Source organism: Epinephelus lanceolatus, chromosome 21 (genome assembly GCF_041903045.1).
Source record: "Epinephelus lanceolatus isolate andai-2023 chromosome 21, ASM4190304v1, whole genome shotgun sequence".
Taxonomy (NCBI): domain Eukaryota; kingdom Metazoa; phylum Chordata; class Actinopteri; order Perciformes; family Serranidae; genus Epinephelus; species Epinephelus lanceolatus.
The window spans coordinates 18,413,557-18,435,340 of NC_135754.1; the positions used below are offsets into that span (position 1 = coordinate 18,413,557).

Below are 21,784 nucleotides of genomic sequence, written 5' to 3' on the forward strand. Positions count from 1 at the left end.
TTGGTTCCAGCTTCTAAAATATGAGAACGCTCTGCTTTTACTTTTAATTATTTATTTATTTGTGTATTTTTGGTTTTATGGAATTTTTCTGCAACAGTACTTTTATTTGCACAACTTAAATACATGTTCCTGATTATACTTACATACTTTTAACTAAGTATCACTTTAAATGCAGGACTTTTACTGGAAAGAAATTATTCTTAAAGTGTGTAATTAGTCGTTTGGTTTAAGTAAAGGACCTGAATACTTCCTCCATCACTGCAGAAATTATTTTATTACTTGATTTTCTCTATTTTGTTATTTATTATAACGCAGATGCACTCCTGTCCACTGGGGGCGACAGAGAGCAGCGTTGCGGACCTCCTGAGCATTACAGAAGAAGACAGTGCTTTCATGATACTTGCTAGTGTTTATCATTTCCCATTCATTCAATAATCTCTGCTGGACTTGTATTTAAACATATTGCAGTAGTTCCGATAAATAAATGGCCTTCGCTCTTCCAGTGTGGCTCGCGGTGCAAGAGGAGCTCCTCGCCGGAGATGGCGAAGCGGACAATGCGACTCCGACCTGTTTCGACGACTTCGACGATGAAGCTTTGTTCCAGATGTTCCACCTCACCAGACCCTGCATCGCCTTCATCACAGACACTATCCGCGTGCGCATGAAGAGCACATCTGTGAAGAAACCCACGCTGCCCGTGGAGGCGTCGGTCAGCTCTCTGGTCATGGTGGCACTCAACTATTACGCACAGGGCGTTTCCCACGCTGACATCTCGCAGAGAGTCTCCCGAAACCAGACGGACTGCTTCGCGATCATCTCCACAGTGTCCGGGGTCATCGCGGGCATGGCCGATGCCTTCATCTCGTTTCCGCAGATCCGTGAAGCCAGAGCCAATGTCGCATTCAAGATTGAGAAGCTGTGCGGGATCCCAAACGTGCTGGGGGTTGTGGCTCCAGCTCACTTCAAGATCAGAGCGTCCCCCTACGAGAAGGAGACGTTCAGGTCCTTTGTCAACACCTTGGGGTACACCTCGGTGGTGAGCCAGATCATATGTGACTCTGATGGCAACATACTGAGTGTGGAGAAGTGTTGCGCGGGCAGCACGTTTGAGCAGGAGATGTGGGAGACGTCGTTTAAAGGAAGGGAAATGGAGGAGGACCTGCACGGAGCAAACTGGATTATTGGTAAGATGAACAACTAATTAAGAATGGTGACCTCCCTGTTGGATGTCATACATCAAAGGGATGCTTCACCCACTAAATGACCATCTTTAAATCAATCAGTCATGCTGTTAGACCTTAAATTCATGAGGAAAAGTTGTTTTCTCTCTTATGCCTCCATGGGAAACAGTGAACACATTGATTGGGGGTCACCTCAATTTATAAACTCACATCTCATGCAGTAAAATCCTAGTTTAATTAATCCAGTCATGTGCTAGTACTCCCAGACATATATGCATTTTATCTAGGGACTGTTCTTTATTTATCAGACGATGGGGTGGCTGGTGTGGGCCTTTTGTTTTTTGTTATGCACCATTATGTTTTTGAAATCTTGACCCTCCCTGAAGGTACACATATTCTCCTTGAGCCTCCCTGAGTGACTGCAGGAAAATGCATGACGCCTCCCCACCAATTTGTTATATATAAATATTTACACCCAATGTTGGAGCCAATGCAATAAGCAAACATCACAGAGGGAGTGTGAGTTATCACCACAACAAACACCTAATTTCTGAAGCAAAATGCAAATCGCATCATCAAACAAGCTTTGCGCACACTTCAGAGGAATACAGGTGCGTGACAGCCACCTGTCCTGGTCCATTTATCAACTTTCAACCACTTATCTGGAGCCAGGTTGCAGGGGCAGCAGGCTGAGCAAACCACTCTAGAAATCCCTCTCCCCAGCAACGCTTTCCAGCTCCTCCTGAGGACCCCAAGGTGTTCCCAGGCCAGATGAGATATGTAATCCCTCCAGCATGTTCCGGGTCTGCCCCAGGGTCTCCCACCAGTTGGATGGGCCCAGAACGACTCTAGGGAGGCGCCCAGGAGGCATCCTGATCAGATGCCCGAACCACCTCAACTGACCCCTTTCGACGCGCAGGAGCAGCGGCTCTACTCCGAGCTCCCTCCGGATGTCCAAGCACCTTACCCTTTCTCTAAGGCCAGTCCAGACACCCCACGGACGAGACACATTTCAGCCACTTCTATCTGTGATCTCATTCTTTCGGTCACTACCCAGAGCTCATGACCATAGGTGAAGGTTGGGACGTAGATGGACGAGTAAATGGAAAGCTTTGCTCTCTGGTCCTACCACATAAAATCCACAAAAAATAAATAAGCCCATGCATCACACAACTGCACAGTTGAACACAAAATACAACCATTTAAAGTTGTATGCCCCTCCTCAGTCCAAATAAAACACAAGTCCCTCCCCAATGCTTTAAAAATTATTTGACATGCCTCCCGCTTTGCAGCCGCCCCATTTCTAATTAAGAACAGTACCCTAAAAAAACGTAGCTTAGTAAGAGTCTGGATTTGAAGAGCATACGATAAATCTCACCTAAGGCTTTAGCTGAAATGCATGTGTTTGAGAAGTGCTGAGCAGATGTATGGATAACTCAGACCTGGATTATACTCCATAAATTGAGTGAGAGCTTGTAAGTGGATGTTTTGATATAGTTTTGCTGTTGTTTAAGGTGGCCCCCAATCAATCAGTGTAGTAGTCACCATTTTCCGTGGAGGCATGCAAGAAAAACAAAGGTTTTGTCACAATTTCCACTTAACACGGCATGACTTGACTAACAAATGGTAAGTTTTGTGGGTGAAGTGTTCCTTTAAATCGTATTTTGCACCCCCACGCAAACATAATTCACTGTATTGCCTCCTTATCAATAAACACTTTGGAAAAATCAGTTACGCATTAAAGACACTGCTAATCTGCTTTTTATCTTGTGACGTTATGCCACCCACAACAACAGTGTATATGTTTAAAAGAACAATAGGTAATTTTCTCTCTTAAAAAAAGGCAAAACTCAAGGTCCACCTTTTATCTTACTCCTGAGCTTTCGACTGTATGTCATAGTCTTCCTCAGCAGACTGAATTTGCAGAGGAAGACCATGAAAGCCAGCTAAGTTAAAATAGCTATTTGTGAAATGACAGGAATTCATATTTGAGGAGTTTCACATTGCATCATACAACACTAATACACTGTCACTAGCATCTTGTACCCATACTCATAATGCATTCATCTTATCATTGTTCCTCTATATGTTAATTTTGTATTATGGAAATAGGAAATTACGCAGATCTTTCATTGTCCGTTTAGCTCTGAAATGCCTTACTGCCTCATCATCTTCTAAATAAAGCACTACCTTTTCGTTTCATGCGGTTTCCTTTGAGTAGGCGTACGGTTTCTCAGCTCTGTGTTACAACTTCCTGGCAAACTAAGGTCAGTTTGAAACCACCACAATCCATAATACGTGTTAAGTTTTTATTAACTCCATTCTCTCCTGTCTGTCTTTCAGCTGGGAAAGGCTACCACTTGAGCAAACACGTCTTGACCCCTGTGTCGGAACCTGTCGATTACAAAGACATCAGCTTCAATGACGCCCACGCGAAGATCCACAACGTCATGCGGACGACGCTTGGCATCATAAAGAGGCGTTTTAGGTGTCTGATGCAACTCGGTTTTGCCCAAGAAGGCTCTATGGACAAAAAATCAAACATTATCAAGGCGTGCTGTGTGCTGCACAACATCGCCAAGAAGTTCTCCGTCCCTCCCCCGCCTGCAGCTGGTAGAATTGAGCCCCTGCATCCAGGCAAGCAACGCTCAGCGCCCGTGGAGAGCAACCCGGAGGCCCTGTTGGCCAGACAGGAGCTCATCAATAAGTTCTTCTCCAGGGCCCCCAAAAACCAGGAGCCACAGAGTAAGGACATCACAGAGGACGAGGATGTGTGAGCAGAGTGGGTGTGTAGGACGCTAAAGATGATCAACGTGCATAAAGGACAAACACTGGAACCAGAATCCAGCTATAACGCTAAAGTTTGACACTAATATGTAAATGTGACAGCGTACTGGGTTTTTCATAAAAACACATTCAGGTATTTTTGTTAATAAAAAATAGTTTATTTCTTGTACAAATAGAAAATCATTCTTTTCTACCTACATTTCTTTTTCTTAATAAACTTAATTTGAAAACATTCTGCGGTCATCTGTTCCCTCACATGATATAAGATTAACAAGAATACACATTTGGTAGATACGAGAGACAAAAGAATGTACAAGTTAAATAAAATCAAGAGTGTTATACATGTACAGTGAATATATACGACTTCAATGTATTACGTATTTACAGTTTATTACAAAATATAGCATGTAGACATTAGGATTAGTTTGTCATTAAGTGCTTAAAGGACTGACTTGAGTGCTGCCAGTCTTCTTTAGGCATTTGCATTATGAAACTCCCGCAGCGCAGTGGCGTTGGCGTATATCATGTCCGCGTTCTCGTATATGTTCTCCTCTGTCTTCTCACGTGGCTGCAGACTGTCCATGATGCATTGGTGCAGGAACACATACTGGGACTGAGAATAGATAGACCAAAAATGTGCTGGTCATTTAAAAAGCAGAACCTTGGTTTTAGAGCGTTGGTATTCACTTCCTTGTAGATTTTTTACAAGCCTCAAAGTTTCCTAATAATGTAGGTCAAGCTTTTGGGTTTTGGGCGTATTATAAGCAGGGTTCTCACAGTCATTAAAGTCCTGGAAGAGACTGTTTTACCAATTTTAAATCCAAAGCTGCATGGCATGACCCTTTAAATGTCACTAGTTTAACGTCATACATAGACCAGAGTGGCATAGTGTCGTTGCCAAGGCAGCACTCCCTGTTGGGGTGAAAACAAGCTGTCACACCAAGAGAGCAACAGGAAAAGGCTTTAACGCTGAAATCTGCGGCACTTCAGATGTGTGAATATTTGCTGTCAGTGTGGTTAATCACTAAATGACGCTGGTGACAGTTACTACTGATGGACAGCTAATGTTGGCCTGAGTGGTATAGTATAGCAGCATCACACTGTCCTCTCCGACTGAATCTCAGAATAAATCAGTTAGCTGTTAATAGGTAGGTTATTAGCAGACAGCACTTAGCCAGTCCATACCTGGTGATTCAAATACACATATTTGATCAAAGCACTAGGGGTCGGATATCTGTGCATGAAATACCCGGTCGTGTCTTGGTTCAGAGATCCACTTGAAGAGGGGAAGACTGAAGGGGCATGACGGCAATCGACCTTCATTTATTAAGGTATCACGTACACTCAGGTTCAAGCAAGGTCACAAGACAGTTATTAGACGAGGGCTGCAACTAACGATTATTTTCATTGTCGACTAATCTGTTGATTATTTCTTCGATTAGTCGACTAATCATTTTATTGAAAGTTTGTTCATGTCCTGCATCACCATGAGCAAATTATGAGACAATGAGCCCCTGAGCACAGATATTCAAACTTGTCATCATTTTCTGTCTCTTTGTAGTTATTCTGTGTCTCTTTGTAGTCATTTTGTATCTTTGTAATCATTATGTGTCTCTTAGAGTTCATTTTGTATCTCCTTGTAGTCATTTTGTGTCTCTTATTGGTAATTATGTGTCTCTTTGAGGTCATTTTGTGTCTCTTTGTAGTCATTTTTTGTCTCTTAGTGGTAATTATGTTTCTCTTTGAGGTCATTGTATGTCTCTTTGTAGTCATTTTGTGTCTCTTTGAGGTCATTTTCTGTCTCTTTGTAGTCATTGTATGTTTCTTTGTAGTCATTTTGTGTCTCTTAATAGTTCATTTTGTATCTCCTTGTAATCATTTTGTGTCTCTTTGTAGTCATTTTGTCTCTTTGAGGTCATTTTCTGTCTCCTTGTCATCACTGAGGTCATTTTAGATTTCTGTTAGTCAAGGTCACAAGACAGTTATTAGACGAGGGCTGCAACTAACGATTATTTTCATTGTCGACTAATCTGTTGATTATTTCTTCGATTAGTCGACTAATCATTTTATTGAAAAATGTGTTAGAATGTTGAAAAATGCCAGCCTGTCTCTCCCAAACCCCAAAATTGTGTCATCTAATGTCTTGTTTCGTACTCGAACACAGTGGATTAAGGCCTACATTAATGTGACTGTCTATTTTTTGGTAAATATTTTGACTTGTAAGAGTTTAAAAGGGAAAATATAAAGCAAAATCTCAGACCTATACTTTCAGAGGATGGATAACTACATGGTAATCTCACAAGCTTACACAAGGCCCTTAAAATCTGAAGAGACCCAACCTCAAACAGGAAGTGGTAGCTCAGGCTGAATTAACTTCACGCAATCAGTTTTACCTCTGTCTGCACCATGTACGGTCGGCTCAGTCTCATCTTGTACACGAAGCCTTTGATGCCCACTGCTCTTTGTTTCGCAAGCTGCTGAAGCAGCACATCCAGGGCTATGATAGTGCCTGTCCTCCCCACTCCAGCACTAAGGGAGAGAGACACAGGGAAGGGTAAGCAGTTAGTGTCCAGGTAGATTTCTTTCTTCCTCATTAGCACCTGCATACTCACAACTTTCATGAAAACTAAGCCAGTAAACAATTTAAAAGCTGGTGTTTTATTGAAAATTCAAATACATATACTGTATATTGTGAGACATAATAGCTTGCCTTAGGTGGATTTCATATCAAAGTGCCCAACAAATGGCGTGGGCTACTCTCCACACTTCACTGATTCTGTACCTGCAGTGAACCACAGTTGGCGCTCCGGTCCCTGTGCTCTCTATGTGCTGTCTCACCAGTCCTCTGAACTGGATCAGGACTTCTGTGCCCTGTGGGACTCCGTGGTCAGGCCAGGCGGTGAAGTGAAAATGTTTCACTGTGCGCTCCTCCGAGGTGTTCCTCTGTACAGATGATTTACACAGAGGAATTTGAATACTAAACATCTATGTCTTGAAATATATTAACATCGAGTCTATACTGTTACACTATAAACATTTTAGAGGTGTTACGTACTTGTTTCAGCCTAAATTCCCTCAGTGTCCAGTTGGGCTCCTGCTGCTCAGAGCTGACAGTGACCAACAGCTCTCCATAAGGGCAGGGCTGACTGTCTGCAGGCCAGTATTGTTCACACTTAATCTAGGAAAAAGAAATATACATAAAAAAAATTAGGTGAATGATGTTTTTTTTATGTCGTTGTAGCAGTAAGCATCAATGAACATCAGTTCTAGATCTATATCAGTTCTTTATGGTGACTGAAAAACCCACAACAATAATTGTGTGTGCACAACAGGGCGTATAAACTCTCACCATTTGGCAACAAGTAGGTATTGAGTGCAAATGACTCACAACGGGTCACTGATTCCAGTTTTCACTTCCCTTAAAATCTGACAATCAAACATTCTCAGATCTTCCCAATGACTCACCCGTCCGTTCTCCGTGCAGTTGGTTACCATAACAATGCCTTTTACTCTTTGCTCCCAGATCATCCTCCAGAAATCATCGACTGTGGCGGGCAGAGGACCCTGAGTGGCGATGAATTCTCTGTTGCTGTTGTAGCCCTGAGAAGCAATCGTCAAAGTTAACATGAGCACTTGACTCACTAGTTTGTTCATGTCCTGCATCACCATGAGCAGATTATGAGACAATGAGCCCCTGAGCACAGATATTCAAACTTGTCATCATTTTCTGTCTCTTTGTAGTTATTCTGTGTCTCTTTGTAGTCATTTTGTATCTTTGTAATCATTATGTGTCTCTTAGAGTTCATTTTGTATCTCCTTGTAGTCATTTTGTGTCTCTTATTGGTAATTATGTGTCTCTTTGAGGTCATTTTGTGTCTCTTTGTAGTCATTTTTTGTCTCTTAGTGGTAATTATGTTTCTCTTTGAGGTCATTGTATGTCTCTTTGTAGTCATTTTGTGTCTCTTTGAGGTCATTTTCTGTCTCTTTGTAGTCATTGTATGTTTCTTTGTAGTCATTTTGTGTCTCTTAATAGTTCATTTTGTATCTCCTTGTAATCATTTTGTGTCTCTTTGTAGTCATTTTGTCTCTTTGAGGTCATTTTCTGTCTCCTTGTCATCACTGAGGTCATTTTAGATTTCTGTTAGTCATTTTGTATCTCTTTGTTGTCATTTTATGTCTCTTAGAGTTCATTTTGTGTGTCTTTGTAGTGATTTTCTATCTCCTTGTAGTCATTTTGTGTCTCTTAGTGGTAATTTTGTGTCTCTTTGTAGTCATTTTGTCTCTTTGAGGTCACTGTCTGTCTCCTTGTCATCACTGAGGTCATTTTTGGTTTCTACTAGTCATTTTGTATCTCTTTGTTGTCATTTTGTGTCTCTTTGTAGTCATTTTGTGTCTCTTTGAGGTCATTTTGTGTCTCTTTGTAGTCATTTTGTGTCTCTTAGTGGTAATTATGTGTCTCTTTGTAGTCATTTTGTATCTCCTTGTAGTGATTGTATGTCTCTTTGTAGTCATTTTGTGTCTCGTTGAGGTCATTTTCTGTCTCTTTGTAGTCATTGTATGTCTCTTTGTAGTCATTTTGTGTCTCTTTGTAGTGACTGTATGTCTCTTTGTAGTCATTTTGTGTCTCTTTGAGGTCATTTTCTGTCTCTTTGTAGTCATTGTATGTCTCTTTGTAGTCATTTTGTGTCTCTTAATAGTTCATTTTGTATCTCCCTGTAATCATTCTGTGTCTCTTTGTTGTCATTTTATGTCTCTTTGAGGTCATTTTCTGTCTCTTAGAGTTCATTTTGTGTGTCTTTGTAGTGATTTTCTATCTCCTTGTAGTCATTTTGTGTCTCTTAGTGGTAATTTTGTATCTCTTTGTAGTCATTTTGTGTCTCTTTGAGGTCATTTTCTGTCTCTTTGTAGTCATTTTGTGTCTCTTAGTGGTAATTATGTGTCTCTTTGAGGTCATTTTGTGTCTCTTAGAGTTCATTTTGTATCTCCTTGTAGTCATTTTCTGTCTCTTTGTAGTCATTTTGTGTCTCTTTGAGGTCATTTTCTGTCTCTTTGTAGTCATTTTGTGTCTCTCTGTAGTCATTTTGTGTCTCTTTGAGGTCATTTTGTGTGTCTTTATAGTGATTTTCTGTCTCCTTGTAGTCATTTTGTGTCTCTTAGTGGTAATTTTGTATCTCTTTGTAGTCATTTTGTGTCTCTTTGAGGTCATTTTCTGTCTCTTTGTAGTCATTTTGTGTCTCTTAGTGGTAATTATGTGTCTCTTTGAGGTCATTTTGTGTCTCTTAGAGTTCATTTTGTATCTCCTTGTAGTCATTTTCTATCTCTTTGTAGTCAGTGTATGTCTCTTTGTAGTCATTTTGTGTCTCTTTGAGGTCATTTTCTGTCTCTTTGTAGTCATAGTATGTCTCTGTAGTCATTTTGTGTCTCTTTGAGGTCATTTTCTGTCTCTTAGAGTTCATTTTGTGTGTCTTTGTAGTGATTTTCTATCTCCTTGTAGTCATTTTGTGTCTCTTAGTGGTAATTTTGTGTCTCTTTGTAGTCATTTTGTCTCTTTGAGGTCACTGTCTGTCTCCTTGTCAACACTGAAGTCATTTTAGGTTTCTATTAGTCATTTTTGTATCTCTTTGTTGTCATTTTGTGTCTCTTTGAGGTCATTTTGTGTGTCTTTGAGGTCATTTTGTGTCTCTTAGTGGTAATTATGTGTCTTTTTGAGGTCATTTTGTGTCTCTTAGAGTTCATTTTGTATCTCCTTGTAGTCATTTTGTATCTCTTAGTGGTAATTATGTATCCCTTTGTAGTCATTTTGTCTCTTTGAGGTCATTTCTGTCTCTTTGTAGTCATTTTGTGTCTCTTTGTAGTCATTGTATGTCTCTTTCTAGTCACTGTATGTCTCTTGTAGTCTTTTTGTGTCTCTTCAAGGTTATTTTCTGTCTCCTCGTCATCATTTTCTGTCTCTTTGAGGTCATTTTAGGTTTCAATTAGTCATTTTGTATCTCTTCAAGGTCATTTGTGTCTTTGTGGTTGTTTTGCCCCTTCTGTAGTTGTTTTGTGTCTCTTTGAAGTTTTTTGTTTTTTACATCACTTATTAGTCATTTTGAGTCTCTGGTCAGTACCTTTTAATTTAAGTTACATTTTACAGTTCAGTAATCCATTCATGTACGTTGCTCGGTATGAAATAACACATTTTCTGCTCATGAAATCACACACAGTCAACATAAATGTACATGAGAGATGTTTCAGCAATCATTTACCAAAGATAATTAATGGCTCAAGCTTATCAAATCTGCCCTTTGACCATTATTGAGTAAGACTTACTGGCATGTAACTGGCATTAATGTAGTCAGAGGTTTCATTGTGACTGGATGAAGTTAGTTTCACCCGACACCAGTCATCTAGGACGAGAAAACAGAAGATAGTTAACACTGCAATGCACCACAACAAAGTTGACATAACCTGGAACAAGTCCACGAATCAGGACAATTTCACAAATCTTTATTGCTCAAATGGACAGGCTTACATGGCTGGACATTGTTGAAACGATTCCTCGTTTTGTTCTCAGGTAGACCCGCTGCCTTACGTGTTTGCTCTGTGCCCACAGGCGCGAGGCTCTGCATGGAAGTTGGCAGATGACACGGCATGCAATTTAGACAAAGGTCAATGGAAAGCAAGTGAAATGATAAAAAAAAAAAAAATAGGAAGACACAGAAGAGGAAGAACAAAATACAATTCACTTTTTTACGTACATCATATTCCTGGGTAAAACCTCTGTTCTCATCTGCACTTAACTGGGCGAAGTGGTCTGGGAACTTTGCCACAGAAATTGCTCTGACAAAAAAAAAGTAGAAGAGAGTAGTAGAGTAGTTCTTGTCACATCGTAATGACATGTAAAACAATTGACGTACATAAATACTACAGAATAATGATTAACATTAAGCAGTAATCAGCAGAGTACACTATAATTTTTTCATAGGTGTTTAAATTACAGATTATTTTGTAATCATACAAAACCTAATTTTCTTTTAATGAAGATAATAATGAAGAAATGATGAAACGTACTTGCACTTTTTATCGGCTTGTCTGGAACCACCAATGAATGACTTTTTCCTGCTGTGGGAAAGAGGCAAAGAGGTCTCTGACTGAGTCTCACTGAGTACACAATAGTAGAAAATAAACTATAGTCACTGAGGCAGCACCAACCTGATTATATCTGGTCTTTTCAAAAAAATGAAGACAGCCAGACAGACCAGGATAGCAAAAAGCAGAACAGCAAATACTGACCCTGCAATGACTCCTACAGGGAGAAGAATCTGGATTGAATGCTTTGTAATATACAATAGACACTCAACATAGTAGACACCGAAGCCAAACCACAAACAAGTCATGGAACGGATGACAAACAGCACAATAATAAGGAAAAAGTGAGAATATATGGTACAGAATTTCTACAGTGTAATACAGTCACTTTGACTCACCCCTTGGATCAGTAGAACACTGAAAAACAAATGGTTCATAACTCCTCTCTAGCCCAGACAGTGAAGTTAGAGACACCTCATATGTTCTGGCAGGTAGGAATCCAGGGATTGTGAGTTGCCGTTGCCCATTATCAGCCACTATGTGACTATCCCCCATCACATTCACCTCCACGTCAGTCCACACACCTTCAGGTTCATTCCAGACAATAAGGATAGAGTAGCCAGCTGCCCAGTACTTGCAGTGAGCACTTAACATTGGAGGCACTGAATAAAACAAGTAGAAATATGCCGTTAAAATACAATCAAAAAGGGAAAAACCAACAGTGTATCTATATCATTTACAATATTCTCATCAAGGTCTCCAAGGACAAAATGGGGCAATAGTTTATTTCCACTATTTCGTTTAAAATAGAAGTGAGCCCAATGCGAGTAAGGGTGCTTTCATTATGCTTCCTTGCATCCTCTCTCCTCCTGTGACCCAGGGTTCGCTCCCCCTCCGCCATCACGGAGGGCCTTCCAACCGCTTAAATGCACCTCGAGGAAACAAGGAGCGACAAGGTTTCGGGAGAAGCTTAGAGTGAAGAAACACAAGTGCGTCCTACATGTCTCTCTCATATCTCTCTTACATCCCTGCTGGGAGGAGGTAAAACGCAAGGAAGAGATGCCAGTGAGGGAAGTGGGGAGACTCCGTTAGCGTAACGAAAGGCACCTTAAGAGTCATAAGACATGAGAGTGATTCACTTCCCCCAGGGTTGTCTCCTCAACTGTAGCTGACAAATATAGAATCGGTCTTTATCACAGCTAACAAACAAAATCTTTTTAGATGGAGGTCCCTGAAGCATCTAATCAACTGGGCGTCAGAGAGGTTGAGATCCTCTGCCTTAGATCATTGGTCTGGTTTTGAGTACTCACAAAAATAAATTACATGAATGTACTTAGCACTTCCCACCACCAGTATGGTTACAAATCTTTAAAATCTTTATTCTTGAAATCTGGCTTGAGTAAGATCATGTTAGTACTTTATTTATACATTATTTCTTTGGAACTTTCAGACAAATATTCAGTTAATGTGGAAAGAAAGATTTGTACTTACTGATTGTCAACGTGTGGTTACACTGAGAAAAGGAGATGGAATCTTTTTCATACACAAGAGACATGTTGTAGGTCGCGCCAGGGTAAAGATCTGTAAATGTCACATTGCTGCCTCCAGGGCTGACATGAATTTGTGATTGATTAGTGACTGTGGCATTCGAGAACAAGCCTTCAACCACTCCTTGGATTGATGAGTTCGTAACACGCCAGCTGACATTGGCACAGTCTATTTCTGAAAGAAATGTCAAAATAATTGTGTTAGCACATAATTCAATCAAAAAACAATAATTTTCCAGAACTAGGACAATGTAAATTTACATGTGGGACAAAATTGTATTATTCATGTTGAATAACATCCACTAATGACAGTGTTTGGAGAGTGTCAGAGAGAAGGTGTGTACTTGTTACTGTGAAGCCTTTGTACGCAGTGCTGTTGTGTCCAGAGAATTCTGTGATCACGCTGAAAGGATACGCTGTCCCAGGCTGGAGAGACGTGACTGAACGGGACACAACATCTGAGTCTGGACCTCGGAGACTTTGGGTAATTCCTCCATCAATTAGGAGAAAGTAGTTCCAGTCTTTATTCACATTCTGCCACGTCAGGTTTATGCTGGTCACGGAGCGTTCAGTCACATTGACCAAAGGCACCACTGAGGGAACTGAAAAGATACACACACCCCGTATCGATGTGAATAAATTTGGTAATGACTTACAGATCTGGAGAGAGTCCTTGGATAAAATAGAGCAAAATGCTGTGTGTGTTTCAAAACATTCACCCTGAAGATCTACTCTGATAGGTTGTGTTTAATGTCAAGAGCATAAGTTCAGTGTCATTTTACTTAAATGATGGGAGGGACTATTTGTTAGAGGCTTGTGTATGATTTGCATATCATAAGCAAAATAGCTGGCTCCACTTTTATACTCAAAGGTCACCTACCAGTAACAGCGCAAAACGAGAATCCAGTGCTGTTGACTTTCTCAAAGCGAGTGATGAGGGTGAAATTATATTTTGTCCCGGCATTAAGTGAAGAGACCTCATAGGTAACTGATGCCTCTTGATTGACCTCAATGAAACTTCCATTGTTATCATATTGTAGGAAGTAAGTTGAGATGTCGTTTACCTTGTCCCACTTCAGAGTTATACTACTCTCATTCTGTGTCACCACAGTTACGTTGTTAACGTTTGCTGGAGCTGGAAAAGGAGAGAGGACACACAGTTGTTTCATTTATGACCGACCTGTGAGATTTTTTTATTCGAAGTTAGTAGCATTATTTTTTTTTTTTTTCTTTACTTAAAGCATGTTAGTAGAATAATTTGTTGTTAGTTTTTTTTTTACTTAAAGCATGTTAGTAGCATAATTTGTTGTTAGTTTTTTTTACTTAAAGCATGTTAGTAGCATAATTTGTTGTTAGTTTTTTTACTTAAAGCATGTTAGTAGAATAATTTGTTGTTAGTTTTTTTTTTACTTAAAGCATGTTAGTAGCATAATTTGTTGTTAGTTTTTTTTACTTAAAGCATGTTAGTAGCATAATTTGTTGTTAGTTTTTTTTACTTAAAGCATGTTAGTAGCATAATTTGTTGTTAGGTTTTTTACTTAAAGCATGTTAGTAGCATAATTTGTTGTTAGGTTTTTTACTTAAAGCATGTTAGTAGCATAATTTGTTGTTAGTTTTTTTACTTAAAGCATGTTAGTAGAATAATTTGTTGTTAGGTTTTTTACTTAAAACATGTTAGTAGCATAATTTGTTGTTAGTTTTTTATTTGAAGCATGTTAATAGCACAATTTGTTACTGTAAAAAAAAGCTTTCATTACATTCTGATATTTTCTCAAAAACAGTCCTATTGTTAATTGTCATTAATTATTGGTAATTTTATGAAAACACATTTGTGTCACATTTGTTGAAACTGTCACTATATTCTATATTCTCCTTCTCTTTCCTACTGCTTCTTGTTGTATTTACTAAAATTTACCACGCCGCACTCAACGCAAACAACCAATCAGAGCCCAGGAGTTTTTAACCCAGCTGTCAGTCACTGCTGGTTAACTTCACTCAAACTGTCAAATATGAATCAAGATTCTGTCACTGCATTTCTTGCCTCAGGACATATTTTAGTGTACAGTTTTGCTGTAAAATGAGAGGGTTTGTGACCTGGTCGCCATGTTGGAAACGGTCGACCAAAGTACCAAGCACACTGGCTGGACCAGCTTTCTCATCTTACAGCTAAACAGTACACTAAAATATCTCTGAAAAACACTTAAGGCTAGAAATAGGTAATGCATTGATGGAATTTTGTATTCATATTTGATCAGCGCTGCCTAGTTTGACAGTTTGATTGCAGTTCACCAGCAGTGACTGACATGATTGACAGCTGTGTTAAAGACTCCTTGGCTCTGATTGGTCGTTTCTGTTCACATGCGGTAATTCCATTAGAGGAGATACAAGGCAAAAGAGTAGGCAGAGGTAAATCAATTTTTTCACAGATTATCTGCCTTATTTAGTGCTGTGAGAATATGGAGACAATTTCCGCAAATATAAAACAAGTTATTTTTTATTAAAGTTATAAACTGCAGCTTTAAGCGAGCAACAGCCATCTGTTATTAACACTTAAAAATTAAGCTATCATTAGAGCTCTGGCTGTTGTTGTAGGCCTACATCAGTGGTAAAACATCTTACCAGTGACTAATATATAAACAAAAATATATACAAAAATATATAATCTACCACAATCAAAAATGTTACTGTTACTCAGAAACTTAAATTCAAACAAAAAAAAAATGTCCTGGCTGTTGTTGTTGGCCTGTATCAGGAGAGAACCATCTTACCAGTGGGTGCACTGTAGTTTACTCCACTGCTTCTCACAGTTTCAAACAGACTGTAGAGGGTGAAGTGATATTTCGTCCCACTTTTGAGCTCCGTGACTGTGTGTTTCACTTGAAGTCCCGCTGAAGCAGCAACATTAATCTCCATTTTATTGAACATAAGTGTATAGCTGAGGACTTCGTTCACTTGTTTCCATTGCAGTGTTATGCTGGTCTCATTTTGTTCAACTGATTCGAACTTTTCTGTGTTACGAGGTGCTAGGATGTAAAAAGACATGGACAAAAAGCTATTATACGACTGTGTTATTGAAAAACTTAAAAAATTAAAAATTGAAAAAATTAAAAAAAAATTCAAATCAAAACTTCACAGAGCTTCAGGCTCTTGTTATATAGTCCTATGAGAGGAAAATTCACTTACCAGTAAATGCAATTGTGTTTATTCCGCTGCTTCTGGCATTTTCAAACACAGCAAAGAGAGTGAAGACGTATCTCCTCATGCTTTCAAGGTCTAAGACTGTGTATGTCATTGGATCTTCCTCTGATACAGTGATGTTTATCATCGTTTCATTGAACTCAAGTGTATAGTTGAGGACACCGTTCACTTTTTCCCACTGTAGGGTTATACTGATCTCATTTTGGCGAACCGCTTTGAACTGTTTTGCATTAAGGGGAGCTAGGGTGTAAAGAGACATTTGTCTTCATAAATAAAGTTTTGTTTTGTTCAAATGACTAAGACAAAGCTGTGTGGAAATGGTAATTACAAGTACAATAAAATTCAGCACTGTAATTTAATTCAATCCAAATGTAAGATCACCTACCAGTGACAGCGTCAAATCTGTATCCAGTACTGTTGACTCCCTCAAACTGAGTGATGAGAGTGAAATGATATATGGTCCCAGCAGTGAGCGAAGAGACCACATGTGTAACTGATGACCCTCCCTCTGGCGCAAGGATAGTGTCCACCTCAAGATGACCTTCTTTATGATATTGTAGGAGGTATGTTGAGTTGTCGTTAACCTTGTCCCACACCAGAGTTATACTGTTCTCATTTTGTGTCAACAAATTCACGTCCGGCACATTTTTAGGAGCTGAAAAGACAAAGAATTGACGGTTACAGTAAAGAAAAAGAGTTTGGTGTGAGACTTTCACCACATTAGACATCACAATTTGCCTTCACACAGCCTGCAAGTGACATCTCTTGTCTATCTCTCCCTTGCTCCATTCAGTACCAACGACAGTGGTTTGGGTGGGTGTGCCAAAAAATGACAAGGCAGTGTTCCAAGTAAGTTATTAGTAACTTACAAGAAAACTGCGTGCAATAGTCCACGTTCCACCCTCTTTTTCCCTCCGTTACTCTCCTTTTTTTCTCAAACACACACACACCTTGGAGAGCATTCCTAGTCTCTGTCTGTGGCAGTGTCGCAAGTGTTGGGTTAATGCAGGGGATCGCAACATGAAAACTATGACGGGACAAATTAAATTTAATATTTATTTCATACTACTACTACTAATAGTAATAATAATAGCCTAACTAAAAAAAAAAAATAGCCTAAATTAAACAAGCCAAAAATCATCTTGACATTGGCAAAGGAATTGGCTACATTGGCAATCGGTACAACTATAAAGAAAATTAGACTGTAGAGACCAGCGTGTCCACAATACAGAAATTGTATATATTTTTTAAATAAGGGTGCTTTCAGACCTAGAGTTGTCTTGCTTTTGTCCAAATCATGGACTAATTTTGTTACAAAGTTGGATAATTGCCTAGAGTTGGTTCGTATTCTCATGGCAGCATTTACAAGCGGACCAGATAAAATGCCTTGTGCGAGAAAGCTGCTTTTGATTGGTCAGAATTTCAATGCGGGAAAAATACAGGAAGTAAACAAAACGACACTTTCTAATGTCACAATGGAGGCACAGCTACACAAGTTGATTTTAGCGCTGGTCATTGTGGACTATATTGCTTGCATTGTTCATTTTAGTCAAACCATACAATTTGAAAACGAGGCGTGGCTCCAACTAGAAAACAATGTTTTGATGCATTGGATGTGCTGAATGTGCATATTAAGGCAGTACAGGAGGAGGCGCACATTAATAATCCTCCAGGACTGTAACATGCTCATGTTTAACCCAAACAAAGTGTAATGTGACTGCAGTTGGTTCGGATCTAGTTTGGAACACGTTTATTTGTAACCGAACTGAGACCAATTCTTTCAGAAGGTCTCGGTCCAGGTGTTTTGGTGCGCACCCAAGAGTGATTGCTGTGTTCACTTAGGGGGGCAAACAAACTTAAGTTCAGTTGAGCCAAACCAAACAGGGCAGGTGTGAAAGCACCCTTAGATTGCAAGGTGTGTGTGTGTGTGTGTGTGTGTGTGTGTTGGGGGGTGGGGCACCACTAAGCAGTTACACTTAGGGCACCTGAATGGCCAGCAGCGGCCCTGTCTGTGCTACAGCATGAGGAAATAAAGACATGTCACCAACCAAAGATAAAAGACAGTGGCACCACTTTAGTACGTGATCAGTTTGATTCAACTTATTCACAATTATTTTATAAGCAACAGTCAAAAATTTTAAGTGAGCTAAATCTCTCTATTATTAAGAAATGTTCCATTAGATATTGTTGCAGAGCTCTGTCCTGACTCTTGTTGTTGGCCTGTATCAGGAGAAAACCATCTTACCAGTGGGTGCACTGTGTTTTACTCCACTGCTTCTGACAGTTTCAAACACACTGTAGAGAGTGAAGTCGTATTTAGTCCCACTTGTGAGCTCTGGGACTGTGTATTTTATTGGTTCCTCTTCTGTCGATGCAGAAATGTTTATCTCCTTTCCAAAATACACAAGTGTATAGTTGACGAAATCATTCACGCTTTTCCACTGCAGAGTTATATTGGTCTCACTTTGTTCAACTGATTCGAACCCTTCTGCGTCAGGAGGTGCTAGGACGTAAAAAGACATTTATACTGTGAAACAGTGTGATTTAAAAATGACAAGATATCCCTGATAAAATGTTGTGGATATTAAAATAAATAAATAATGCATACGATTTCAGTATTCTATGAGATACAATGAAAAATATCAGATTAGGGGAGCAACATCCCTCTGTCACCCCGAAACTTCACATTACATCTTCACAGAGCTCTGTCCTGGCTCTTGAAATACAGCGATATGAGTGGAAAATTCACTTACCAGTAAATGCAATGATGTTTACTCCGCGGCTTGTGACATTTTCAAACACAGTGAAGAGAGTGAAGTTGTATCTCGTTGTATTTGTGAGGTCTGAGACTACGTATGTCACTGGATCCGCCTCTGATGCAGGGATGTTTATCGTCTGGCCATTGAACACAAGTCTATAGTTGGGGACGTTGTTCACTTTTTCCCACTGTAGGGTTATACTGATCTCACTCTGGTTGACTGACTTGAACCCGTTTGCGTTAAGAGGAACTAGGATGCAAAGAGAAGTTCATGCTCGTAAATATACAGTAATCATGTCTCTATATTATCTATTGCAAGTTGTGTTTTGCTCAATGGGGAAACTGGCAGTTACGGGCACAATTAAACACAGTTTGTTTTCTCTAATCCATTATCTTATCAGCAGCAGTCAAAAATATTCAGTGAACACCCATCTATTATTAGGTTAAGAATATATATGCATGAATGTTGTTGTTATTGGCTTATATCAGAGGAAATACATCTTACTGGTAAATGCAGTGGTGGGTACTCCACTACTTCTGGCATCTTTAAACACAGTGTAGAGAGTGAATTCATGTCTAGTCCCACTTGTGAGTCCTGAGATTGTGTGTCTCTCAGGTTCAGATCCCTCTGATGCAGTGATGTTTGTCTCTTCTTCATTGAGCACAAGAATGTAGTTGAAATTTCCCACTTTTTTCCACTGCAGAGTTACACTGGTGTCAGTTTGGTCAACTGACTGGAAATCTTCGGCATTAAGGGGAGCTAGGATGTAAAGAGACATCGATACTTGTGACTGTACGCATATATTGTCAAGTCTTGCTGCAATATGTATTTTGCTTAACTAGAAAGTGTGTGACATCATACTTACAAGTACATTAAATGCAGCACTTTGTTTTCCATTTGCATATTACAAGCAAAGCACGTGATTCCATATTAAGATCACCTACCAGTGACAGCCTGAAATTTGTATCCAGTACTGTTGCCTCCCTCAGATGAAGTGAAGAGAGTGAAATTATATTCTATTCCAGCAGTAAGCGAAGAGACCACATGTGTAACAGATGGCCCTGCTTCTAATGCAATGATAGGAACCACCTTGAGACCCTCGTTATCATACTTTAGGAAGTATGTTAGTATGTTGTCAACCTTGTCCCACACCAGAGTTATACTGTTCTCATTTTGTGACAACACCTGCACGTCCTTGACATTGTCAGGAGCTGAAAAAAAAGAGTTGGTAGTTTAAAGATAAGAGTTCAGACTTACACCACATCAGACATCATACCTGGCCTTGCATAAGTCTGTGCTATGGGGAAAAGATAAAGAAAAGATAAAGGACAGGGACTCAAACTCACGTGGTTGTGTTGTTGCAGGGGTTGTCGTTGTAGTCGTTGGCGGTGCTGCCGTCGTTGTGGCTTCTGTTGTGCTAGTCACTGTTGTTGTAAGCGTTGTGCTTGGCGTTGATGTTTGTGCTGGTGTTGACGCTGGTGTTGATGGTGGTGTTGGTGTAGCATTGGAGTCAGTGACAACCTAAAAACAGAATAGGAATTGTTCGTGCAGGATGAATGACCTAGCCCCCCCCTCCCCAAATATGTAATTTCAGAGTGGGGAGATTTTTCTCATCCGAAAGGGAGGGGCAAAGGAGAGACCGTCAAGCCTCTTGAGGCCAACTTGTGATTTGTGATACTGGGCTATATCGGTTAAGAAGTGTTCATGTAACTATGGACTCTACACAGCTGAGAGAAATCTAATGCAACCTCTGAGAATCCCAAAGCAATGTAATTTCAGCTACTATAATGTATCTAACACACTGTGAACACTAGAGGTGTTCTACTTTACTTAGTACACAATCTTTTCTCAGAGAAAAGCTCAAAAACGTGGATAATCTACATACAACTTCAGACAAATATGATGTTGCTGTGCAGGAAGCTGAAGGAAACATCTGAGATGTTCAAATGCAAATTATGGCCAGGAAACTGTAGCATTTTGTACTCTGCCCTTACATCTCAAGTGCAACAACACCGAAGAAATGTTACTAAAAAAGCTGACTCAGAAAACATTGCTTTTAATGGCAACTTCCTTTCATGATATGCATATATTTGTACACAGCAGTCAAATATCTTCCATGGGCTACATTTTATGTTTTAGGTATAACAGTATCCAGTTACATCACCTACTCTGAAATAGACAATAAACAAGATATCAAATGTTGATGGTAGTGTGCAGCTCCCTTCATGTTTTACATTACGTTATTTCCTCATTGATGCTTTTGTTTCTCTGAGGAAGTTAGCGAGAATCAACTACTGCAGCCGGGAAAGAATGAATTCATTATTTCACCATCTGAAAAAGTCCATCATTCTCATATTGTGCAAGTCTTTTTGTTTTCCTGTGCATACTGATATTTCAGAGAACAGAATGCCACTGTCTAAACTTGGTTATGACTCATACTATGCATTTAACCATCAATGTGGTTTTAACACTTTTCTTTTGTTGAGGGTAACCTCCTTTTGAATAGGTAGATGATCTGATCACTATCAAAGTGGAAAGGTAAAAAAAAGAAAAAAGAAAAACTTACCCAAAGTAGACTCAGGAAGACGCACAGCCGAAAGTGGTCTGAGGTGACTTTGAAAGATAAAGGCTTCATCGTTATCACGGTTAATTAAGCTACACGCATACTATGAACTTGTTCAATTCCTTTGTTGTCCAAAGATAACCTTCAAGTTTCTGTTTTCAGTATACTTCCACGGGTGTGTTGACAAAAACAGCAACACTTGAGGTTGACAAAGAATTTCTTCGTGTCTGAGGTAACGCAGTCCAATATTAACTTTATCCCAGTGATGTTGTCTTTTAATTCTTAACCATGTCCTCCCTCTGTAATCTCTGGTCCCCTCTCATATTGGCAAGTGACTACGTAAATAGCTGCTTCTCCTTTTTGGCCTTGAACAACCACAGAGACCTTTGCCCCGCCTGTTACTTCCTTATTAACGGTTATAATATGCTACTTGTCAAAGGTAAGTCAATCAAGTAAATTTGCCTGTTTTACATGATTGGCAGTGGTAATGTCTTTATAGCTGCTGTTTGTTTGACATAACCAGTTTCATGTTTGTGACCACCTGTGTATCTTTATGATGTGTAAATAAAAGATGACACCTTGTCTCATAAACCCAGGCAAAACTTTTTAAATGCTGCTCAGTATAAATGATATTAATTTGTTTTCCAACTCTTAAAAAATTATATTTTTATATAGTTT

At 39.5% G+C, this 21,784-nt stretch overlaps 2 protein-coding genes across 4 annotated transcripts; one reads left to right on the plus strand and one right to left on the minus strand.

Annotated features, from left to right (window-relative positions):
* The first annotated feature begins 363 nt into the window (after positions 1-363).
* Positions 364-4,197, plus strand: LOC117247434 (putative nuclease HARBI1). Its single transcript, XM_033611998.2, has 2 exons — positions 364-1,184; positions 3,525-4,197. Exons 1-2 carry the CDS (start codon positions 485-487, stop codon positions 3,956-3,958), a joined length of 1,134 nt encoding a protein of 377 aa, XP_033467889.1. The 5' UTR covers positions 364-484; the 3' UTR covers positions 3,959-4,197.
* On the minus strand, positions 4,105-21,456 carry LOC117247432 (receptor-type tyrosine-protein phosphatase H-like). 3 transcript variants are annotated; one of them, XM_078163154.1, is made up of 23 exons: positions 21,110-21,456; positions 19,890-20,064; positions 19,488-19,754; positions 19,048-19,302; positions 18,538-18,792; positions 18,030-18,287; positions 16,170-16,439; positions 15,770-16,024; positions 15,355-15,609; positions 13,467-13,721; positions 12,931-13,188; positions 12,531-12,761; positions 11,438-11,701; positions 11,163-11,256; positions 11,022-11,069; positions 10,709-10,790; positions 10,483-10,573; positions 10,281-10,357; positions 7,434-7,568; positions 7,024-7,146; positions 6,751-6,911; positions 6,362-6,497; positions 4,105-4,581 (listed from the first exon to the last, which is right to left on the minus strand). In XM_078163154.1, the coding sequence occupies exons 1-23, from the start codon at positions 21,176-21,178 to the stop codon at positions 4,441-4,443; spliced, it is 4,155 nt and encodes a 1,384-aa protein (XP_078019280.1). In that variant the 5' UTR covers positions 21,179-21,456; the 3' UTR covers positions 4,105-4,440. The 3 variants fall into 3 exon arrangements, with proteins under 3 accessions (XP_078019280.1, XP_033467887.2, XP_033467888.2); XM_033611996.2 differs by having other exon boundaries at positions 11,022-11,072; XM_033611997.2 differs by lacking the exon at positions 13,467-13,721 and having other exon boundaries at positions 11,022-11,072.
* Positions 21,457-21,784: the final 328 nt, after the last annotated feature.

Coding starts and splice junctions, on each gene's coding strand:
- LOC117247434 (XM_033611998.2), top strand. CDS start 485: ATGGCCTTCGCTCTTCCAGTGTGGCTCGCGGTGCAAGAGGAGCTCCTC. Junction 1,185..3,524: donor CGGAGCAAACTGGATTATTG/GTAAGATGAACA, acceptor TCTGTCTTTCAG/CTGGGAAAGGCTACCACTTG.
- LOC117247432 (XM_033611996.2), bottom strand. CDS start 21,178: ATGAAGCCTTTATCTTTCAAAGTCACCTCAGACCACTTTCGGCTGTGC. Junction 20,065..21,109: donor TCTTCCTGAGTCTACTTTGG/GTAAGTTTTTCT, acceptor TTCTGTTTTTAG/GTTGTCACTGACTCCAATGC. Junction 11,702..12,530: donor TAACCACACGTTGACAATCA/GTAAGTACAAAT, acceptor TGTTTTATTCAG/TGCCTCCAATGTTAAGTGCT.